The 19,772-nt window shown below is 34.7% G+C and overlaps 2 protein-coding genes across 2 annotated transcripts; both read left to right on the top strand.

Moving 5' to 3' along the window:
- The first annotated feature begins 1,005 nt into the window (after positions 1-1,005).
- LOC100920213 (keratin-associated protein 1-3-like) lies at positions 1,006-3,333 on the top strand. Its single transcript, XM_031966249.1, has one exon. The coding sequence runs from the start codon at positions 1,896-1,898 to the stop codon at positions 2,358-2,360; it is 465 nt and encodes a 154-aa protein (XP_031822109.1). The 5' UTR covers positions 1,006-1,895; the 3' UTR covers positions 2,361-3,333.
- A 13,619-nt stretch (positions 3,334-16,952) lies between these two features.
- Positions 16,953-18,353, top strand: LOC100920471 (keratin-associated protein 1-4-like). The gene has a single exon (XM_031966250.1). It carries the CDS (start codon positions 17,567-17,569, stop codon positions 17,999-18,001), a length of 435 nt encoding a protein of 144 aa, XP_031822110.1. The 5' UTR covers positions 16,953-17,566; the 3' UTR covers positions 18,002-18,353.
- Positions 18,354-19,772: the final 1,419 nt, after the last annotated feature.

Below are 19,772 nucleotides of genomic sequence, written 5' to 3'. Positions count from 1 at the left end.
TAATTTTTCTGCTGGCTTCCAAAATAGTTAATTTACCAAACAGGGTCCCTGGCACCCAGCCAAAACTCCAAGTTTCGGATCTTCTTTGATTAAAAAAAAAAGTTCACCACCTATGACTCCCTATACTAATAGCATTATAGATTTGACATACACACACACACACACACACACACACACGCACACAATGATGTCTAATAAGCTCTCTGTTCGCCACAAAAAAGAAGAAGAAAAAAGATATAGAGAATATTTGTCACACTCACATGTTTCTCTTGGAATTATAGTTTTCAGAGAGGAAGGGAGTGGAATCATCAGCGTGTAGAGTGCCCTTTTGGAATCTCCCTTCATAGATGCAGATCTTCAATTCCTGTTAGTTTCTGATTACTCTATGTAGAGTTTCCTAAGGGAAATGAGAGCTTAAGTAATGATAATAATAAAAATAATAATTAATAGTAGCATTTATATAGTGCTTCAAGGTTTGTGAAACACTTTATTACATTGTCTCATCAATCCTTACAACAACCTTGGGAAGTAGTTGCAATTGTTATCTACATTTTAGAGATGAGGAAACTGAGGCAAACAGGTTGTTATTTGCCTAAGGTCACACCGCTAGTATGAGTCTGAGATCAGATTTGAACTTGGTTCTTGCTGATTCCAGGTCCAGTGCTCTATCTACTGTACCACCTATCTATAATATACTATAATACTATAATAAATAATATACCTATAATATAGTATAATATAATATATATTATCATAGTTTGATATGGCATATTATAAAATGTCATATAACCATCATTTCTATATTACCTTAAAGTTTGTGAAGCATTTAAAAAATCCCATTATTGGGGCAGCTAAGTAGTGCAGTGGATAGAGCCCCAGCCCTGAATCAGGAGGACCTGAGTTCAAATCTGGAATCAGACACTTAACACTTCCTAGCTGTGCAACCCTGGGCAAGTCATGTAACCCCAATTGCCTCAGCAAAAAAGCTTAAAAAAATCCCTTTATTATGTTGTTGTTCAGTCATTAAGTTGTGTCACACTCTTAGTGACTCTGTGGACCATTGCTTGCCAATATTGTTCATGAGGTTTTCCTGGTAAAGATTCTGGAGTAGTTTGCCATTTCCTTCTCCAGTAAATATTTCATTAGATCCTTACAACAACCTTGTGTGAAGATGCTTATTATCCCTATTTAACAGATGAGGAAAGAGACTGTGTATTAGTCATAGTTAAACAGATATTATGTGTCTGTCAGGGCTTTAACCCAAATTTTCCTGATTCCAATGCTTTCTACTACACCATCCTGTAAAAGCCTATTCCTGCGCTTCTAAGTAACAATGACAATGTCACAACAGGTGACATTACCACCTAACCATCCACTCCCAGGACTTTTTCTCATAATCCTCATTGCCTAAAATAAGATGCTCCCTTAGAGAAGAGGACACTGGTTGTACTGGTTAATTCAGGCATATCTATCAAACATAGTGGATATAATCATAGTAAATTTGAAAGGGTTAATGTTGGATAATAATATCCACCTTTGAAAGTAAAAAAGTACCCTACCCCTACTTCATGAGCAAAGCTATATCCTGCTTTCTCTGGGACTGAGCATCTAGTGAACAATAATAGGCACTAATGATGATGAGGATGATGATGAAGATGATGATGAAGAGGAAGATGTTGCTGCTGAATCCTAATTATAAAACAAATGCAATCAATTTGCAAAGCTTTCAGAACAGTTTTATTAATAGTTCAATCAGTGTCTTAGAAGGAAATTGTTTAAGATCAAAATAAGGAAGAGCTATTAAACAACAGCTAAGAAAAGCATATAAAAGGTACAACAAACAAGAGGACACTTGAATTTGAAAAACTTCACTTTGCCAGAAACCTCCAGACACCATGGCCTGTTGCAACTCCTGCTCCACCAGCTTCTGTGGTTTCCCCAGTTGCTCTACTGGGGGGAACTGTGGGTCTAGCTGTTGCCAAGACAGCTGTGGGACCGGCTGCTGCCAACAGGGAGGTTGTGGAACCAGCTGTGGGACTTGCTGCTGCCAACAGGGTGGCTGTGGGATTGGCTCCGGGATTGGCTCTGGGGCTGGCTGTGCACCTCCTTGTGAGACCACTTGCACAACCAGGTGTTACCAGCCCCCATGCTGCGGATGTGAGAGCTGCCGTACCAGGTGGTGCCGCCCAGACTGCAGAGTTGAGGGTACTTGCCTGCCACCTTGCTGTGTGGTCAGCTGCACTCCTCCATCTTGCTGCCAGCTGCACCATGCCCAGGCTTCTTGCTGCCGCCCATCCTACTGTGGACAGTCTTGCTGCCGTCCAGCCTGCTGCTGCTACTGCTGTGAGCCCACCTGCTGAGAACCTGCCTGTTAAAAACCAGGACATCAACCCCCTAGCTCATAAAGGACACTACTACAACTTTTGACTCCTTATCCCAGGGCTCCCAAGAATATATCTTTGTTCAATCTTATTCCAACTCAGTTTCTATTTCCCAGAGGAAAAAATGGATATGGTCCAGGATACAGAAAAAGAAGGTCTCTGTGTGATACAAGAGTATGAAGATTGCTACTGGAACCTGCCTCAGTGTCTAAGTGCCTGTATGCCTGATTTCTTTTCTCTGAGCCTCAGTTTCCTGATCTATAAATGAAGTGATATTGTCTCAGACTTCCTGTCCACCTCTCGCTCCAGTTACATGAGCTTACAATCTTTTAGGAAATATTCTTACTACTCACCAAGGTCCCCTTGCTGAGTATCTCACAGCCAATTTCCTCTTTTCAGAGAAAATCTCTTTTCCATCTGACTGTTCTTTCTCTAGATTATCAAATCTCACTTTACCTTGAAAAGAAGAGAAGATAATTCAACCAAAATAAATTATATAATTTCTGCTAGGTTTTTTTTTTTGCCTTTTTTCCTCATTATTCAATGAACATTAGAAACAGAATTCATGAAAATCCAGATTCAATCTAACACATATTTCTTAGGCATTTATTGCATACACACAAGCTATGGGTGATTAACCCAAGGCTCCCTGGCTCCAAGGTCAGTTCTCAATCCATTGTAAGAATTAGTTCTTTAACTATGACCTATTCTTAAGTCTCTGAATGAACACTATGATAGAATATCAGTATATTAAAAATGTAAAACAGCTATTCTATATAGCTAATATAAGCTAAGGATACTTAGATGAAATAAGACTAATCCCTGACCTCATGAAGTTTATAGGCAAGTGGAGATAAAATAGGTACACAGGTAATTTACAGAATAAAATGAAGAGAGATGTAGTTGTTTAGTTATTTTTCAACATTTCATGACCCCATTTGCAGTTTTCATGGCAAAGATATTGGAGCGGTTTGCCATTTCCTTCTCCAGATCATTTTACAGATGAGGAAACTGAGGCACGCAGAATTGAGTGACTTTCCCAGAATCAAATGCCTAGTGTCTGAGCATAGATCTAAATTCAAGTAAATTTGTCTTGCTGACTCCATGCCAGTCACTCTATCTACTCTGCCATCTAGCTGCCCTACTAACAATAAAGACCTGAGCACAATCATTTAATAGCTATTGGCCTCAGTTTCCTTATTTGTAAATTGGAGTAAAAATGCTGGTAGCATTTATCTCACAGTATTATTGTTAGTATTAAATGAGATCATTAAAAAAAACTTTGCAAACCTTAAGCTACTAGAGAAATGTTATATATTTTTATATTACTAGGGTTTTTCCCCCAAAATAAAAACCACTCCCCATACACCCATACATTCTCTTTAAAGCGATAAAAGAATAGGAAGTAGACTTGTGATTTCATGGATAGAGAGAACTTGTAAAAGAAGAAACAGTTTCTATCAATAGCAGATCAGATATGGAAACTTCTATCAAAAGTAATCAGCATCTTCTCTTCAATTTAAAATATTGAAAAGCTATCTACAGCATTAAGAGGGCAATGACTTACTTAGCATCACGTAACCTAGTGTAGGTCCTGAACCTATGTCTTGGAATTTCAAAAGTCAATTCTCTATCTTATATGCTAAAATTTCTTCTCAAAGAAAAGCAAATATAAGCAAATTTTGTAGTGAAGTTCCTTGTTAGAAATATCAAAAAGAACATGCTAAAAAGGGACTCCAGAACCATTTCCAGTCATCTTGATTTATATTTTGCCATTGGACATAGATGGCTCTGGAAGGAAAAATGATTCAGGTGACCTTGCACAGCTCCCTTCCCCATTTAAATCCAATTCACTTGCAAGTCACAGCATCATTTCCCTGATGCCATGGTTCTCTTCTAGGACAAAGGACAAATTTCTTACTTACTCTTTGTAAAAAATTAGGCTTTTAAAAAAAAAAAAAGTTTTCCAAGAATATAGAGGGATGGATAAAAGGAGAAATCTAGGCAATATAAAATTCAATGAGATCAATAAATTCTAATTTAAAATAATCTATAGAATAGAAGGAATGCAGAAAATTGGGGAAGGGAGAACTTTCATAGACAATCTATTAGATAGGATGTAAGTGGGTTGGAATACAGCAGTGGCATAAAAATTGATGAACTAGTTGATTTATATTAACATGGAAATATTTGGACCTATGATGGAAGGTCCTGTCCACCTTCTGAGAAACAGATGACAGGTATAAATAAAAAATAGTATGATCTTACATATATGTGTATGAATGTATATGTGTGTGTATGTGTGTATGTTTATAATTATCTAAGTATATGCATGAGCCATGCTTAATTATAACCCTTTTTAGGATGGAAAGGGAAAAAATAAAGTAAAAAATTCACAGCAAATAATAAAAGAAAACCAAACAAAATGTCATATTTATTATATAGGTTTGCTTGAAATGGAAATTTATTGCTATACATAGAATCCTCTTACAGTCTGCTTCATACATGGCAATGCTTTTTTTTTCCTTTTCTTTTCTCATTTTGTATCTAAGTTCAAAATAAAAGAAATTTATTTTTTTTAAAGGAAAGAAATCTGAGAGGTGGAGCCAAGATGATGGAGTAAAGGCAGAAACTTGTTTTTTTTTTTTTTTAATAGCCTTTTATTTACAGGATATATACATGGGTAACTTTACAGCATTAACAATTGCCAAACCTCTTGTTCCAATTTTTCACCTCTTACCCCCCCACCCCCTCCCCTAGATGGCAGGATGACCAGTAGATGTTAAATATATTAAAATATAAATTAGATACACAATAAGTATACATGACCAAAACGTTATTTTGCTGTACAAAAAGAATCAGACTCTGAAATATTGTACAATTAGCTTGTGAAGGAAATCAAAAATGCAGGTGTGCATAAATATAGGGATTGGGAATTCAATGTAATGGTTTTTAGTCATCTCCCAGAGTTCTTTTTCTGGGTATAGCTAGTTCAGTTCATTACTGCTCCATTAGAAATGATTTGGTTGATCTCGTTGCTGAGGATGGCCAGGTCCATCAGAACTGGTCATCATATAGTATTGTTGTTGAAGTATATAATGATCTCCTGGTCCTGCTCATTTCACTCAGCATCAGTTCGTGTAAGTCTCTCCAGGCCTTTCTGAAATCATCCTGTTGGTCATTTCTTACAGAACAGTAATATTCCATAATTTTCATATACCACAATTTATTCAGCCATTCTCCAACTGATGGACATCCATTCAGTTTCCAGTTTCTAGCCACTACAAAAAGGGCTGCCACAAACATTCGTGCACATACAGGTCCCTTTCCCTTCTTTATAATCTCTTTGGGATATAATCCCAGTAGTAACACTGCTGGATCAAAGGGTATGCACAGTTTGATAACTTTTTGAGCATAGTTCCAAACTACTCTCCAAAATGGTTGGATTCGTTCACAACTCCACCAACAATGAATCAATGTCCCAGTTTTCCCACATCCCCTCCAACAATCATCATTATTTTTTCCTGTCATCTTAGCCAATCTGACAGGTGTGTAGTGGTATCTTAGAGTTGTCTTAATTTGCATTTCTCTGATTAATAATGACTTGGAGCATCTTTTCATATGACTAGAAATAGTTTCAATTTCTTCATCTGAGAATTGTCTGTTCATATCCTTTGACCATTTTTCAATTGGAGAATGGCTTGATTTTTTATAAATTAGAGTTAATTCTCTATATATTTTGGAAATGAGGCCTTTATCAGAACCTTTGACTGTAAAAATATTTTCCCAGTTTATTGCTTCCCTTCTAATCTTGTCTGCATTAGTTTTGTTTGTACAAAAACTTTTCAGTTTGGTATAATCGAAATTTTCTATTTTGTGATCAGTAATGATCTCTAGTTCTGCTTTGGTCATAAAGACCTTCCCCTTCCACAGGTCTGAGAGGTAAACTATCCTATGTTCCTCTAATTTATTAATAATTTCATTCTTTATGCCTAGGTCATGAACCCATTTTGACCTTATCTTGGTGTACGGCGTTAAGTATGGATCAATGCCTAGTTTCTGCCATATTAGTTTCCAATTTTCCCAGCAATTTTTATCAAACAGTAAGTTCTTATCCCAAAAGCTGGGATCTTTGGGTTTGTCAAAGACTAGGTTGCTATATTTGTTGACTGTTTTATCCCTTGAACCTAATCTATTCCACTGATCAACTAATCTATTCCTTAGCCAATACCAAATAGTTTTGGTAACTGCTGCTCTATAATATAATTTTAGATCTGGTACAGCTAAGCCACCATCATTTGATTTTTTTTTCATTAATTCCCTTGAAATTCTTGACCTTTTGTTTTTCCATATGAACTTTGTTGTTATTTTTTCTAGGTCATTAAAATAGTTTTTTGGGAGTCTGATTGGTATAGCGCTAAATAAATAGATTAGTTTAGGTAATATTGTCATCTTTATTATATTTGCTCGCCCTATCCAAGAGCATTTAATATTTTTCCAATTGGTTAGATCAGACTTAATTTGTGTGAAAAGTGGTCTGTAATTTTGCTCATAAAGTTTCTGATTTTCCCTTGGCAGATAGATTCCTAAATATTTTATATTATCAGTAGTTACTTTAAATGGAATTTCTCTTTGTAACTCTGACTGTTGGATTTTGTTAGTGATATATAAGAATGCTGATGACTTATGTGGGTTTATTTTATAACCAGCAACTTTGCTAAAGTTGTGGATTATTTCTAATAACTTTTTAGCAGAATCTCTGGGGTTCTCTAAGTATACCATCATGTCATCGGCAAAGAGTGATAATTTGGCTTCCTCATTGCCTATTCTTATTCCTTTAATCTCTTTCTCAGCTCTTATTGCTATAGCTAGTGTTTCTAATACAATATTAAATAGTAACGGTGATAGTGGGCAACCTTGTTTCACTCCAGATCTTATTGGGAGTGGTTGCAGTTTGTCTCCATTACATATGATGCTTACTGATGGTTTTATATAGATGCTGCTGATTATTTTAAGGAAAAGTCCATTTATTCCTATACTCTCAAGTGTTTTTAATAGGAATGGATGTTGGATTTTATCAAATGCTTTTTCTGCATCTATTGAGATGATCATATGGTTTTTGTTAATTTGGTTATTAACATGGCCAATTATATTGATAGTTTTCCTAATATTGAACCAGCCCTGCATTCCTGGTATAAATCCTACTTGATCATAGTGTATTATCTTGGAGATGATTTTCTGTAGTCTTTTTGCTAATATCTTATTTAAGATTTTAGCATCAATATTCATTAGGGAGATTGGTCTATAATTTTCTTTCTCTGTTTTCAGCCTACCAAAGGCAGAAACTTGTACAACCTCTCCCCTAAACTGCTCCAAATTCGTTTAAATAATGATTTAAAAGAAAATTAGAACATTAGAACACCCAAAAAGATGGATTGGAGTATTTTCCAATGAAAGACAATTTAGAAGCTCAGCAGAAAAGGTCTGTGACACAAGGCTAGGAGTGTCTGCACAGCCCCAACCCAGTCTGGCCTGGCTGGACCTCTGAATCAGCAGCAGTCCTGGGGCTACCAGACCTCTTAGCCCAGAGACACCAAAGAGGACCTGGGAGATCAGCAGAAAAGCTCTTTAGAACCAGAGTAGGAGCCCAGAACATAATTCCAGTGCTGTTCCAGCCCTAGCTCCAGTTCCAACCCAGACCCCAGTGTCAGCAAGGTGGAACCTCTGAATCAGCAGCAATGCTGGAGGCTTCTGGACCTCAGCCCAGAGACATTAAGGAGGACTGGGAAGGTCAATGGATAGGGTCTGTGGCAATGGAGTGGGAGTTTGTTGTGCAGACCCAGGATAGTATAAAGTCAGCAGAGCCCCAGCCCTGGAAAACACACTAGATATTACAGCTACAATACTTCCAGGACAGAAAAGAGTGCTTGTGTCAGATTCTTAGAAGGATCTCTGAAAACAGCTGCACAAAACTCCTGAAATTTGGGACAGTGCACCCTCCATCCTGGAAACAGAGCCCTGCTTTAAAAAAGAGTTAAAAGCTAAGTAATAGGCTAGGAAAATGAGCACACAACAAAAAAGTTTCTGACCACTGAAAGTTATTATGACAGTAAGGAAGATCAAAACACACACTAAGAAGATGATAACAAAGTCAAAGCTCCTAAATCCAAAGCCTCCAAGAAAAATACAAATTGGGTTCAAGCTACAGAAGAGCACAAAGGGGACTTTGAAAATCAAGTAAGAGAGACTGAGAAAAAATGGAGAAAGAATTGAGAGAGGTGCAAAAGAAAAATATAAAAAACTAATGACGAGAGAAATGCCTTAAAAAGCAAAATTGGCCAATTAAGAAAGAAGGTACAGAAGCTCACTGAGAATAATAATTCTTTCAAAAATAGAATTGAACAAATGGAAGCTAATGACTTTATGAGAAATAAAGATACAATAAAACACAACCAAAAAATGAAGAATAGAAAAAAATGTGAAATATCTCTTTCAAAAAACAACTGACCTGGAAAATAAATACAGAAGAGATAATTTTAAAATTACTGGTGTGCCTGAAAGTTATGATCAAAAAAAGACCCTGAACATCATCTTTCAAAAAATTATCAAGGAAAACTGTTCTGATATTCTAGAACCAAAGGGTAAAATAGAAATTGAAAGAATCCACCAGTCACCTCTTGAAAGAGAGCCCAAAATGAAAACTCCTTAAATATTAAAGCCAAATTCTAGAACTTCCAGGTCAAGGAAAATATAGTGCAAGCATCCCAAAAGAAACAAATTCAAGAACTGTGGAGCCACAGTCAGAATAATACAAGATTTAGCAGCTTCTACATTAAAGAACTAGAAGTCTTGGAATATGATATTCCAGAGAATACTGGAGCTAGGATTGCAACCAACAATCACCTACCTAGCAAAACTAAATATAATCATCAGAGGAAAAGGTGGTCATTCAATAAAACCAGATTTTCAATCATTCATGATGAAAAAACCAGAGTTGAATGGAAAATTTGATTTTCAAATACTGGACTTTGGAGAAACATAATGAGTTGATCAGGAAAGTTTGAATACAGAATACATAATAATACTCTCAAAAAAAAGAGAAAGAAATCTGATACTGCTAGGTCACCTTTTTTTACATTTTTTTCATTGACTTCCTTGATATTGTTGACTTTTTGTTATTCTAGATGAATTTGATTATTATTTTTCTAGCACTATAAAATAATTTTGGAAGTTTGATTGATATGGTATTGAATAAATAAATTAATTCAAGCAGAATTGAAATTTTAGTTAAATTGATTTGACTTACCCATGAGAAATTCATATTTTTTCTAGTTGTTAAGATTTGACTTTATTAGAGTGAAAAGTGTTTTGTAATTGTGTTCATATAGCTTCTGGGTTTGTTTTAGCAGGTGGATTCCCAAGTATTTTATTTTGTCTGCATTTATTTTAAATGGAATTTTTCTTTCTACCCCTTGTTGCTAAACTTTGTTGGTAGTATATAGAAATGCTGATTTGTATGAGGTTTTTTATATCTGTGACTTTCCAACTATGTTGGAATATATGTGATATATTGATGTAATCTCCTTGCTAATATTTTCTTTGAAAGTTTTGTGTCAATTTTCAGATGAAGAAATTGAAATCATATGACTAATATGATAAAAAAAAAGATAAACTAATCATATGAAAAGGTGCTCCAAATCACTATTGATCAGAGAAATACAAGTTAAGACAACTCTGAGATACACTACGTACCTCTCAGATTGGTTGAAATGACAGGAAAAGATAATGACAAATATTGGAGGGGATATGGAAAAACTGGGACACTTATACATTATTGGTGGAATAGTGAACTGATTCAACCATTCTGGAGAGCAATTTGGAACTATGCCCAAAAGGCCATCACACTGTGCATACATACCCTGTGATCCAGCAATGTTTCTACTGAACTTGTATCCCAAAGAGATTTTAAAGGAGGGAAAGGGACCCACATGGGCAAAAATGTTTGTGATGGCCCTTTTTGTAGTGGCAAGAAAGTGAGTGGATGTCCATCAGTTGGAGAATGGCTGCATAAGTTATGGTATATGAATATTATGGAATACTATTGTTCTAAAGAAACTATCAGGAGGATAATTTTAGAGAGTCCTGGAGAGACTTACATGAACTGATACTAAGTGAAATGAGCAGAACCAGGAGATCATTATACATGGCAACAACAAGACGAAACAATGATCAATTCTGATAGACATGGATCTTTTCAACAATGAGGTGATCCAAAGCAGTTCCAATTGTTCCATGATGAAGAGAGCCATCTACACCCAGAGAGAAGACTGTGGGAATTGAGTGTGAACCACAACATAGCATTTTCACTCTTTCCTGTTGTTGTTTGCTTGCATTTTGTTTTCTTTCTCAGGTTTTTTTTTCCTTTTTGATCCAATTTTTCTTGTGCAGCAAGATAAACTTATAAATATGTAAACATATATTTTAACATATTTAACATGTATTAGACTACATGTCTTCCAGGGGAGAGGGTGAGGGAAAGAAGGGGAAAATTTGAAACAGAAGGTTTTTCAAGGATCAATGTTGAAAAATTACCTATGCATATGTTTTGTAAATAAAAACCTTTAAATAAATAAATAAGTGAATGAATAAATGAATGAATGAATAAGAAGGAAAAGTTTTGGGTCAATATTCATTAGGAAAATTTATCCACATATTTCTTTATTTTCACTCTTGCTGATTTAGATATCAGTGTATTTGAGTCATACAAGGAATTTACTGAGGTTTTTTTATTTATCTTTTTTTTTTCTCATATAGTTTATAGCATTGGAATGGATTGTTTTTTTTAAGTGTTTCATAGAATTTACTTGTGACTATCTGGTCCTAGGAATTTTTTCTTAAGTAGTTCAGTTATGATTTGTTCAATTTATTTTTTCCAAGATACAGATATTTAAATATTTTATTTCTTCTTCTGCTAATCTTGACAACTTACATTTTTGTAAATATTCCTGCCTTTCACCTAGATTTCAAATTTATTGGCATATAATTTGGCAAAGTTTCTGCTAATAATTGTTTTAACTTCATTTTCATTCATTATGTATTCATCTTTTTTTCATTTTTTATGATGGTTATTAGATTTTCTTTCTTTTTAAAAAATTTTAAAATTTTTTTACATTTAAATTTTTTATTTTTATTTTATTTTATTATACTAATATATATTTTTTTTTAATTTAAAATTTAAATTAAATTTAATTTAAAAATTAAAATTAAATAAAAATAAATAAATTTAAAAATTAAATAAAATTTAAATTTAAAAATGAATATTTTTTTAAAAATTTAAAAACCAATTAAACAATAGTTTATCTACCTAAAAGTAGTTCTTACTTTTATTTTTTAGTTCAATGGCTTTCTTACTTCCAATTTTGTTTAATCTCTCATTTAATTTTCAGGGCTTTTAAGTTAATGTTTCACTGGAGATTTTTAAACTAATCTTTTTCTAGTTTTTTTTTAATTTCATGTCCAATTCACTAATCTGTTATTTCTCCATTTTATTTATATAAGCATTTAGAGATATAAATTTCCCCTTTAGTACTTCTTTGGCTGCGTCCCATAAATTTTGATACAGTCTCTCATTATCATTATCTTTAATGAAATTAGTTATTCTGTTTTTTGTCATTTTTCTCACTTTTGCTTTAGTATTAGAATATTAGTTTCTAATTAATTTTTATCTATATTTCCTTAGGCTTTATTGAACATATTTATTGCATTGTGTATTTAAAAAGGATGCATTTATTATTTCTGCTCCTTTGCTTTTATTTATGAGGTTTTGGTGATGTAATTCATTATCAATTTTTGAATTGTACAGCTGAGAAAAAGATATATTCTTTTCTGCTCCCTTTCATTTTTCTCTTGAAGTTTGTCATATCTAACTTTTCTAAAATTCCATTCATCTTCTTAACTTTTTTCTAATTTATTTTCTGATTAGATTTATCTAATTCTGACAAGCGAAGTAGAGGTTCCCCACTAGCATACTTTTATTACCTATTTCTTCCTCATTTAACTTTTTCCTAAAGAATTTAAATAATACTTCATTTGGTGAATATGTTTATTATTGATATTACTTCATATGTCTATGGTACTATTTAGTAAATTGCAGTTTCCCTGCTTATTTCTTTTGATTAGATCTACTTTCGCATTCCTTTATCTGAGATCATGATTGCTACCCCTGTTTTTTTTTTTTAATTTCAGCTGCAGCATAAAGATTCTTCTCCAGCAATTTATATTTACTCAGTGTATCTGTTTCAAGTTTGTTTTTTATAAACTATTTATTGTTGAATTCTGGTTCTAAGCCATTCTGCTATATCCTCATTTTATGGATGAGTTCATCCCATTCACATTCAAAGTTATAATTACTTGCTTTGTATATTTATCTATTCTATTTTCCCCCATTTATTTCTCCTTGATCTATTTTTCAGATCAATTTCTTTTCAACGAGATATTTCACATTTTCTTTTATTTATTATTCTTTTAACTTTTTTTTATTGTTTCTTGATGTTTCATAAAGTCATTAGCTTGTACAATTCTATTTTTAAGGATTTATTTACTTAAGTGAATTTTTGTACTTTTTCCCATTTGTCCAATTCTCTATCAGGAATTCTTATTTTCAGTGAATTTTTATACTTTGTCATTTGGCCAATTCTGCTTTTTAATGCTTCATTTTCTTTATTTGTTTGTGCCTCTTTGACCCAATTGCTGACTCTCTTTTCATAATTTTCTTTCATCACTCTCATTTTAATTCCTAATTATTCTTCTGTTTTCTTATTTGAGTTTTTAAAAATTCATTTTGAACTTTTCCAGGCATTTTATTGGACTTGTGTCACGTTCACACTATTTTTCCTTTAAGGCTTTGCTTATAGCTATTTTGACATTGTTATCTTCTTCTAAGTGTGTGTCTTGATTTTCCCTGCTACCATAGTAGCTTTTGATGGTGAATTTCTTGGTTATTGTTATCATTGCTGCTGCTGCTGTTGCTATTATTTGCTCATTTTGTACCCTTTTTTTTTTTTTTTTTTTTACTATGAACTTTATGTTAAAGGTGAAAAAGAAAGACACTCTAACAAGTTTTAGGTTTTTGTGCTGATATTTTCAGAGCTAGGTCTGGGGTTCTATAAGTTTTCAATGCTTCTAAGGTGGTATAATCCAAAGGTGTGGTCACTGCATTCCTGGCCCATGGTGTGATTTCTACTCAGGAAGGAGCCTTCTCTCTCTCCCCTCAACCAAGTGCTAAGTATACTTAAATATTTACTGACTAAAGTGGTGAGAAGAAGGTAGGATCACATGGGTGGAGAGAAGGGAATAAATAAAAGACTTATTAAACAGGGATTTGACAACATCAGTGATTTAAGGGGTAAGAAAGAAAATTCAAAGATAATTCTGAAATTGAGAACTTGACTTGAAGGATTGTGTTGCACAGAATGGAAATAAAGTTATGAAAAGAGCTAGTTTTGGGAGGAAATGGTAAATTTTATTTTAGAATATACTGAATTCCAGATGTCTTTAAGACATTTAGGTGGGGACATCCAATAGGCAGTTGATGGTATGCAAGTGAAACTCAGGAAAACTTTATTATTGAAAATGTCAGCTTTTCAGGTGAAGATGATTTCTAACTACTTTTTTTTTAATCTGTCACCCAGATTACCAACATCTAAGTCATCCTCAACTCTTCATTCTCACTCATCCTTTACATTCAATGTGTTGTTGAATCTTGGCAGTCTTACCACTGCAGTATACCTTGGTATCCATTTCCTTTTCTTGAGATCCTCCAATAGCTACCATTCTGGTTCAGATATTCATTATCCCTCATAAGTTTTGTTGAAATTGTCCATTACCAATGAATTATTGGATTTCTCCACCAAGAGGTCTCAAATTCAATGTGTCCAAAATGAAATTTATTCATTCCCCCCCAAAAAATCATCCCTTTTTCTAATGTCCTTATTTTTATTTATCTTCAACCCATCCTCTACGTAGCATCCTAAGTGACAATCTCCTCTAGAGCACAGAAACAGATTACTTTCCAACTCAAAAAGTTTTGTTCTTGCTTCTTGGATAAAATACAAATATCTTTGCTTCTCTTTTAATGTTCTTCCACAATTTATCCAACTGCCCCTTTTCAGAATTTATATTATTTCAGTCTTGCTATTCTCCATTCACATCATTACATTTCCTCTTCCTGTGGTTTGGACAGCCTGTGTCCCCAAGTCTAAAATGTTCTCCCTTCTCACTTTGCCCTCTAGATATATCTTGTCTCACCCAAATCTCAGATCAAGTACTGCCTCCTTCTGTAGAAACCTTTCTCTGATTTCCCCAGTTGTTAGTGCCACCCCAAATCTTATAAAATTGCTTTGTAGACATACATATATCTTATATTTACTTATCTGGATCTCAATCCATCCTAAGTTTCAGGAGGATGAAGACCATTTAATTTTTGTGTTTGAATCCCTAGCACTGAACACAGGGTTGGTACATATTAGATTTTTCTATATTTTTTTAAATTAAACTGAATTGATTCATAAATCAAGTACAGACTGACAATCACAAGCTTTAAGAATCATACAACTTGATAAAGCTGAGAGCAAATAAATATATACTTCTGGAATTTTATGTGTCCTGCTATGTGCTGCAGCATATTTCAATCTCAACATTACATTTTTTTCTGATTGTAATGAACTACTACTGTGCTATGATGAGCTTGTTGATTTTGGAAAAACATGGAAAGACTTATATGAAATAATGAAGAATTATATGAGTAGAACCAAGAGAATGATATATACAATAACAGCAATATTATTTGAACAATAACTGAATAACTAAAATATTCTGAGTATTATAAATATTCAAATTAACTACAAAGGCCCAATGAAGGAAAAGGCTCTTCACTTCCAAGAAAAAAACCTGATAAAGAGAAGTATGCACAATATGATTTCATATAATATAAACATATACATATGTATGCATAAATATATATCTATTTATATATACACATGTGAATGAAATGATGATCTTCTCTAGTGCAGGAGAGGAGGGAAATAGTTCAGAACTTAAAATGTAAATTAAATAAACTTTAAAAATTGCACTTTCTCAGCTATATGTATAGTCCTTAAGACAGTTCTTCTGGAGAGAACAAAAAAATATAGAAAATGTCCATATACATTTTTATAAATATCATAAAATATATATGACCAAAAAAGGACAAGAAGCACTGGATGGTAGATAGAAAACTCACTTTGGCTTTAAATTCTACCTAGAATTTATTTCAGATGAATTGTGGCATGGGTGAGCGGGTCACATTGGGTCAACAGAGGCATAAAGGACAATGAGAGAGATAAGCTCCCAAGGGAATATGGACTCCGTGGGAAGAAGGGAAATATGAGGGTCACAAGTCTTTGAGTGATGGGACTAGGGAAGGTAACAGGGAAGCATCGCACAGAACAGACCATAAAAGGTTCTTGAATCGCTGTGAGGAGGTAGTGACCCAAGGTTATCAGCAATCTGGAACAAAGCTCCTACCTTTTTTCTGGCATGCAGTCTTCCATCTCCGAAATCTGAACATTTCCAGTAGCTATTCCCCATGGTTAGAACTTTCTCCCTCTTCATCTTTACCTCCTAGCTTCCCTGACTTCTTTTAAGACTCAGATAAAGTCACACCTTCAGCAAGAAGTTTTCCCAGTCCACTTTAACCATAATGCCTTCCCTCAGAGACCACTCCCAGTTTATCCTTCTATAACTCATTTGTATATTGTTGTTTGCATAGTGTCTCCTTTCTTAGACTGTGAGTTCTCTAACATCATGGCCTGTTTTTGTTCTTGCTTTGTAGCCCTAGCACTTACAACAGTGCTTGCAATATAGTAAGTTGTTACTTGGCCTTTCATTCACATCTTACTCTTGGACCATAGCAAAAAAGACTTTTCTATCTTCCACTATCTGCTAAAGTCTGTCTATAATAGAATAAGTATTTAATAAATACTATTTGATTGACTCACAGTGGCCCCAGGAATTACAGCCATTCATTGATACATACTAGTAGTATGACCACTGGTTAGTGACTTAACTTGAGTGCCCCCAGACAACTCTATTAAAAATGTAAGTTATACTATGCCCAAAGGGCTATAAAACTGTGCATGCCCTTTGATCCAGTAATAGTACTACTAGATCTATGTCCCAAAGACATGGAAAGAGCCTATTTGTACAAAAATATTAATAGCAGCTCCTTTTTTTGTGGTGTCTAAGAACTGGAAATACCTATCAACTGGAGAATAGCTAAACAAGATATGGTAATAGAATATTATTGTGTTATGAGAAATGACAAGCAGAATGATTTCAGAAAAACCTGAAAAAACTTACATGATCTGATTAAAAAGTGAAGCCATATTGTTCAATGAAGAATTGTGAATGATAGCTATTCTCTGCAATAACAATGATCTATGACAATTCTAAAGAAATAATGATGCCTCTATCTGCCTCCAAAGGAAAAAAAAAAAACTGATATTGTTTGAATACAGGCTAAAGCATGCTATTTATCACTTTCTTTTTCTTTTATTCAAGTCTTCTTGTACAAAATGACTAATATGGACATTTTTTACATAAAAAGTAAGTTATAGTAAAGTTGCTCATCTGGGTCCACAGAGGGGTTCCCAATCTTTGAGTCAATGACACCAATAAAACAACAGAGCTACCTCTGGGGAAAAAAAAGAAAAGAGGAGAAAAGGAAAGGAAAAGAAAAAAAAAAGAAATGAAATGAAATGAAAAGACAATAATATGAGCTCAAAAATTGTGATCCAGTCATTCTGTCATGAGATATCTTCATTTACACAAAGAGAGGGTTGAGATTAGCCTTTTAATGACAGGACTCAGTGGATAGAAAACCTCAAACTTATCCCACAGAACAAAGAATAGATTTAATTAGACTTAATTAAACCAAGGTGATTTTTAAAAATGCTATTTATGATTTTCATAATACCTTGGTATTAGCCAATCAGAGATTCACTATGCAGCTGGCAACAAGGAAAAAATGCCAAATATTTGGTAAATACAGCAAGTGGAGGTATATATAAAGAGCTCATGGGACAAAAGACAATCACATTTCAGGAACTTCTCTTTACTAGACAACAAGAAACTGATTTTCAGACACCATGGCCTGCTGCAACTCCTGCTCCACCAGCTTCTGTGGCTTCCCCAGCTGTTCTATGGAGGGAAACTGTGGATCTAGCTGCTGCCAAGACAGCTGTGGGTCCAGTTGCTGCCAACAGGGAGGCTGTGGGTTTGGCTCTGGGTTTAGCTCTGGGTTTGGCTCTGGGGCTGGCTGTGCACCTCCTTGTGAGACCACTTGCACAACCAGGTGTTACCAGCCCCCATGCTGCGGATGCGTGAGCTGCCGCACCAGGTGGTGCCGCCCAGACTGCAGAGTTGAGGGTACTTGCCTGCCACCTTGCTGTGTGGTCAGCTGCATCCCCCCATCTTGCTGCCAGCTGCACCATGCCCAGGCTTCTTGTTGCCGCCCATCCTACTGTGGACAGTCTTGCTGCCGTCCAGCCTGCTGCTGCTACTGCTGTGAGCCCACTTGCTGAGAACTAGGATCTATGGTTTACAAAGAAATTGATATAAGTTGAATAGAACATCTGTAGAGTCATGAAGATTATGAAGGAGGTTGAAAGACAATTGATAGCATGCCTTAATCTTTCCTGCTTTGAAGATACATTTTAAAAAAATTCAAATCCTTCCATAGATTAAGAGAATCCATAAACTGAAGATCAAATTTTCCACAGCATCTTAATCTTCAAAAACACCTTACATGGAACAAAATATTGTCCAACTGCTTTTTATTTGGACAATTTTTCTATCCCCTTAATTTTCTCCTCTTTTATTTATTCTTAAGTATTCTCTATTAATTTGAAATAAATTCTGTTAGCCTGCAAAATAAATTTGACCATGGTCTTTATTTTACTTTTTAAAAATATTTGGAGCTTATGTTGTTAGGTATAATGGTGGATAGAGAGCTAGACTTGAAGCCAGGAAGATGTGAGTTTGAATACCACCTGAGACAATTACCGGCTAGGTGCCCCAGTTTCCTCATCTGTAAAATGCAAGTGTTAGACTTGATGATCTCTAGGCAGCTAGATGGAGCAGTAGATATAGTGCCAGACTTGGAGTTGGGAAGATTTGATTCAAATCCTGCCTCAGAGTTATTAGTTGTGTGATTATGTAGCTGTCATTTAAATTCTCTCTGCCTCAGTTCTTTCAACTTTAAAATGGGGACAATAATAGTCCCTACCCTTCAGGGATGTTGTGATACTGCTATCATTCTAGTGCAAATCTTCATCATCTCAAACCTTGATTATTTCAATAGCCTGTTTGGGGGAGAGGGTATGACTTTCTTAAGTCTCTCTTTATTACTAAATAATTTCAGATGGCTTCCAGTTGCCTCCAGTATCAAATGCAAAAAGCCTCCTCCTATTTTCCCAGTCTTCTCACACCTCACCCTCTGACATATACTCTGTGATCTAGTGATATTGAGCTCCTGGCTGTTCCACAAATAAGATGCTCCATCTCTTGTCTCTGGGCATTTTTTCTGGTTGACTCTGAAGAATGGAACTTTATCCCTTCTTTGCTGCAACTATACAGATTTCCCTTGCTTCTTTTAAGATCCAACTAAAATCCCACTTTCTATAAGAAACTTTTCTAATCCCTCTTAATTCCAATTATTTCCTATTTATCATATATAAAATATGTATACATATATATACTTATACATCTATTTCATATATACATGTGTGCATATACATATACATATATGTATATTGCTTCCTTGCATATATTTGTTTGTATGCTCTTTACTCCTCATAGTGAAAGCTCCTTGGGAGTGGAGACTGTTGTGGTGTGCTTTGTAGAGCCCCCAAGTTAGGGTGCCAACATGTACTGTGTTTTCTAGAGCCCCCACACTGGGGTGCCAAAATATACCATCTAGACTAGCTCTCTGGAGGATCTTGGGACCAACCTGAGTCCTTGGTTTTAATGGAGGAGTGATGAAGCAGGGACCCACAAGGATGGTCAAAGATGGAGTCCATTTATTTCAAGTCCTCTCAGCCTTTAAATAAATACCTTAGTACAATTACATCACTATAATACACTGAGCATGTGCTAACTACAAACACCCTGCTATTAATATGTAAAAGCCTCTTATACTGCAAATATCTCCATTTCAAGTAGAATACAGGTTGTCATACCCCCCTGACTTTTCAGAAAGGCTAATAATCTTTTATTATTAAAGGTTATTAATAACCTTTGGAACTTGGAACTTAAAAATGTAAGTTATACTATGCCCAAAGGGCTATAAAACTG

The sequence above is a fragment of the Sarcophilus harrisii genome, chromosome 4 (assembly GCF_902635505.1).
Source record: "Sarcophilus harrisii chromosome 4, mSarHar1.11, whole genome shotgun sequence".
Classification (NCBI taxonomy): domain Eukaryota; kingdom Metazoa; phylum Chordata; class Mammalia; order Dasyuromorphia; family Dasyuridae; genus Sarcophilus; species Sarcophilus harrisii.
Note: the sequence above shows the minus strand (reverse complement) of the source record. Positions and strands in the feature narration are given on the sequence as shown.

Excerpts from the sequence above, each read along its gene's own strand:
- LOC100920213 (XM_031966249.1), top strand. The coding sequence starts at position 1,896 with ATGGCCTGTTGCAACTCCTGCTCCACCAGCTTCTGTGGTTTCCCCAGT.
- LOC100920471 (XM_031966250.1), top strand. The coding sequence starts at position 17,567 with ATGGCCTGCTGCAACTCCTGCTCCACCAGCTTCTGTGGCTTCCCCAGC.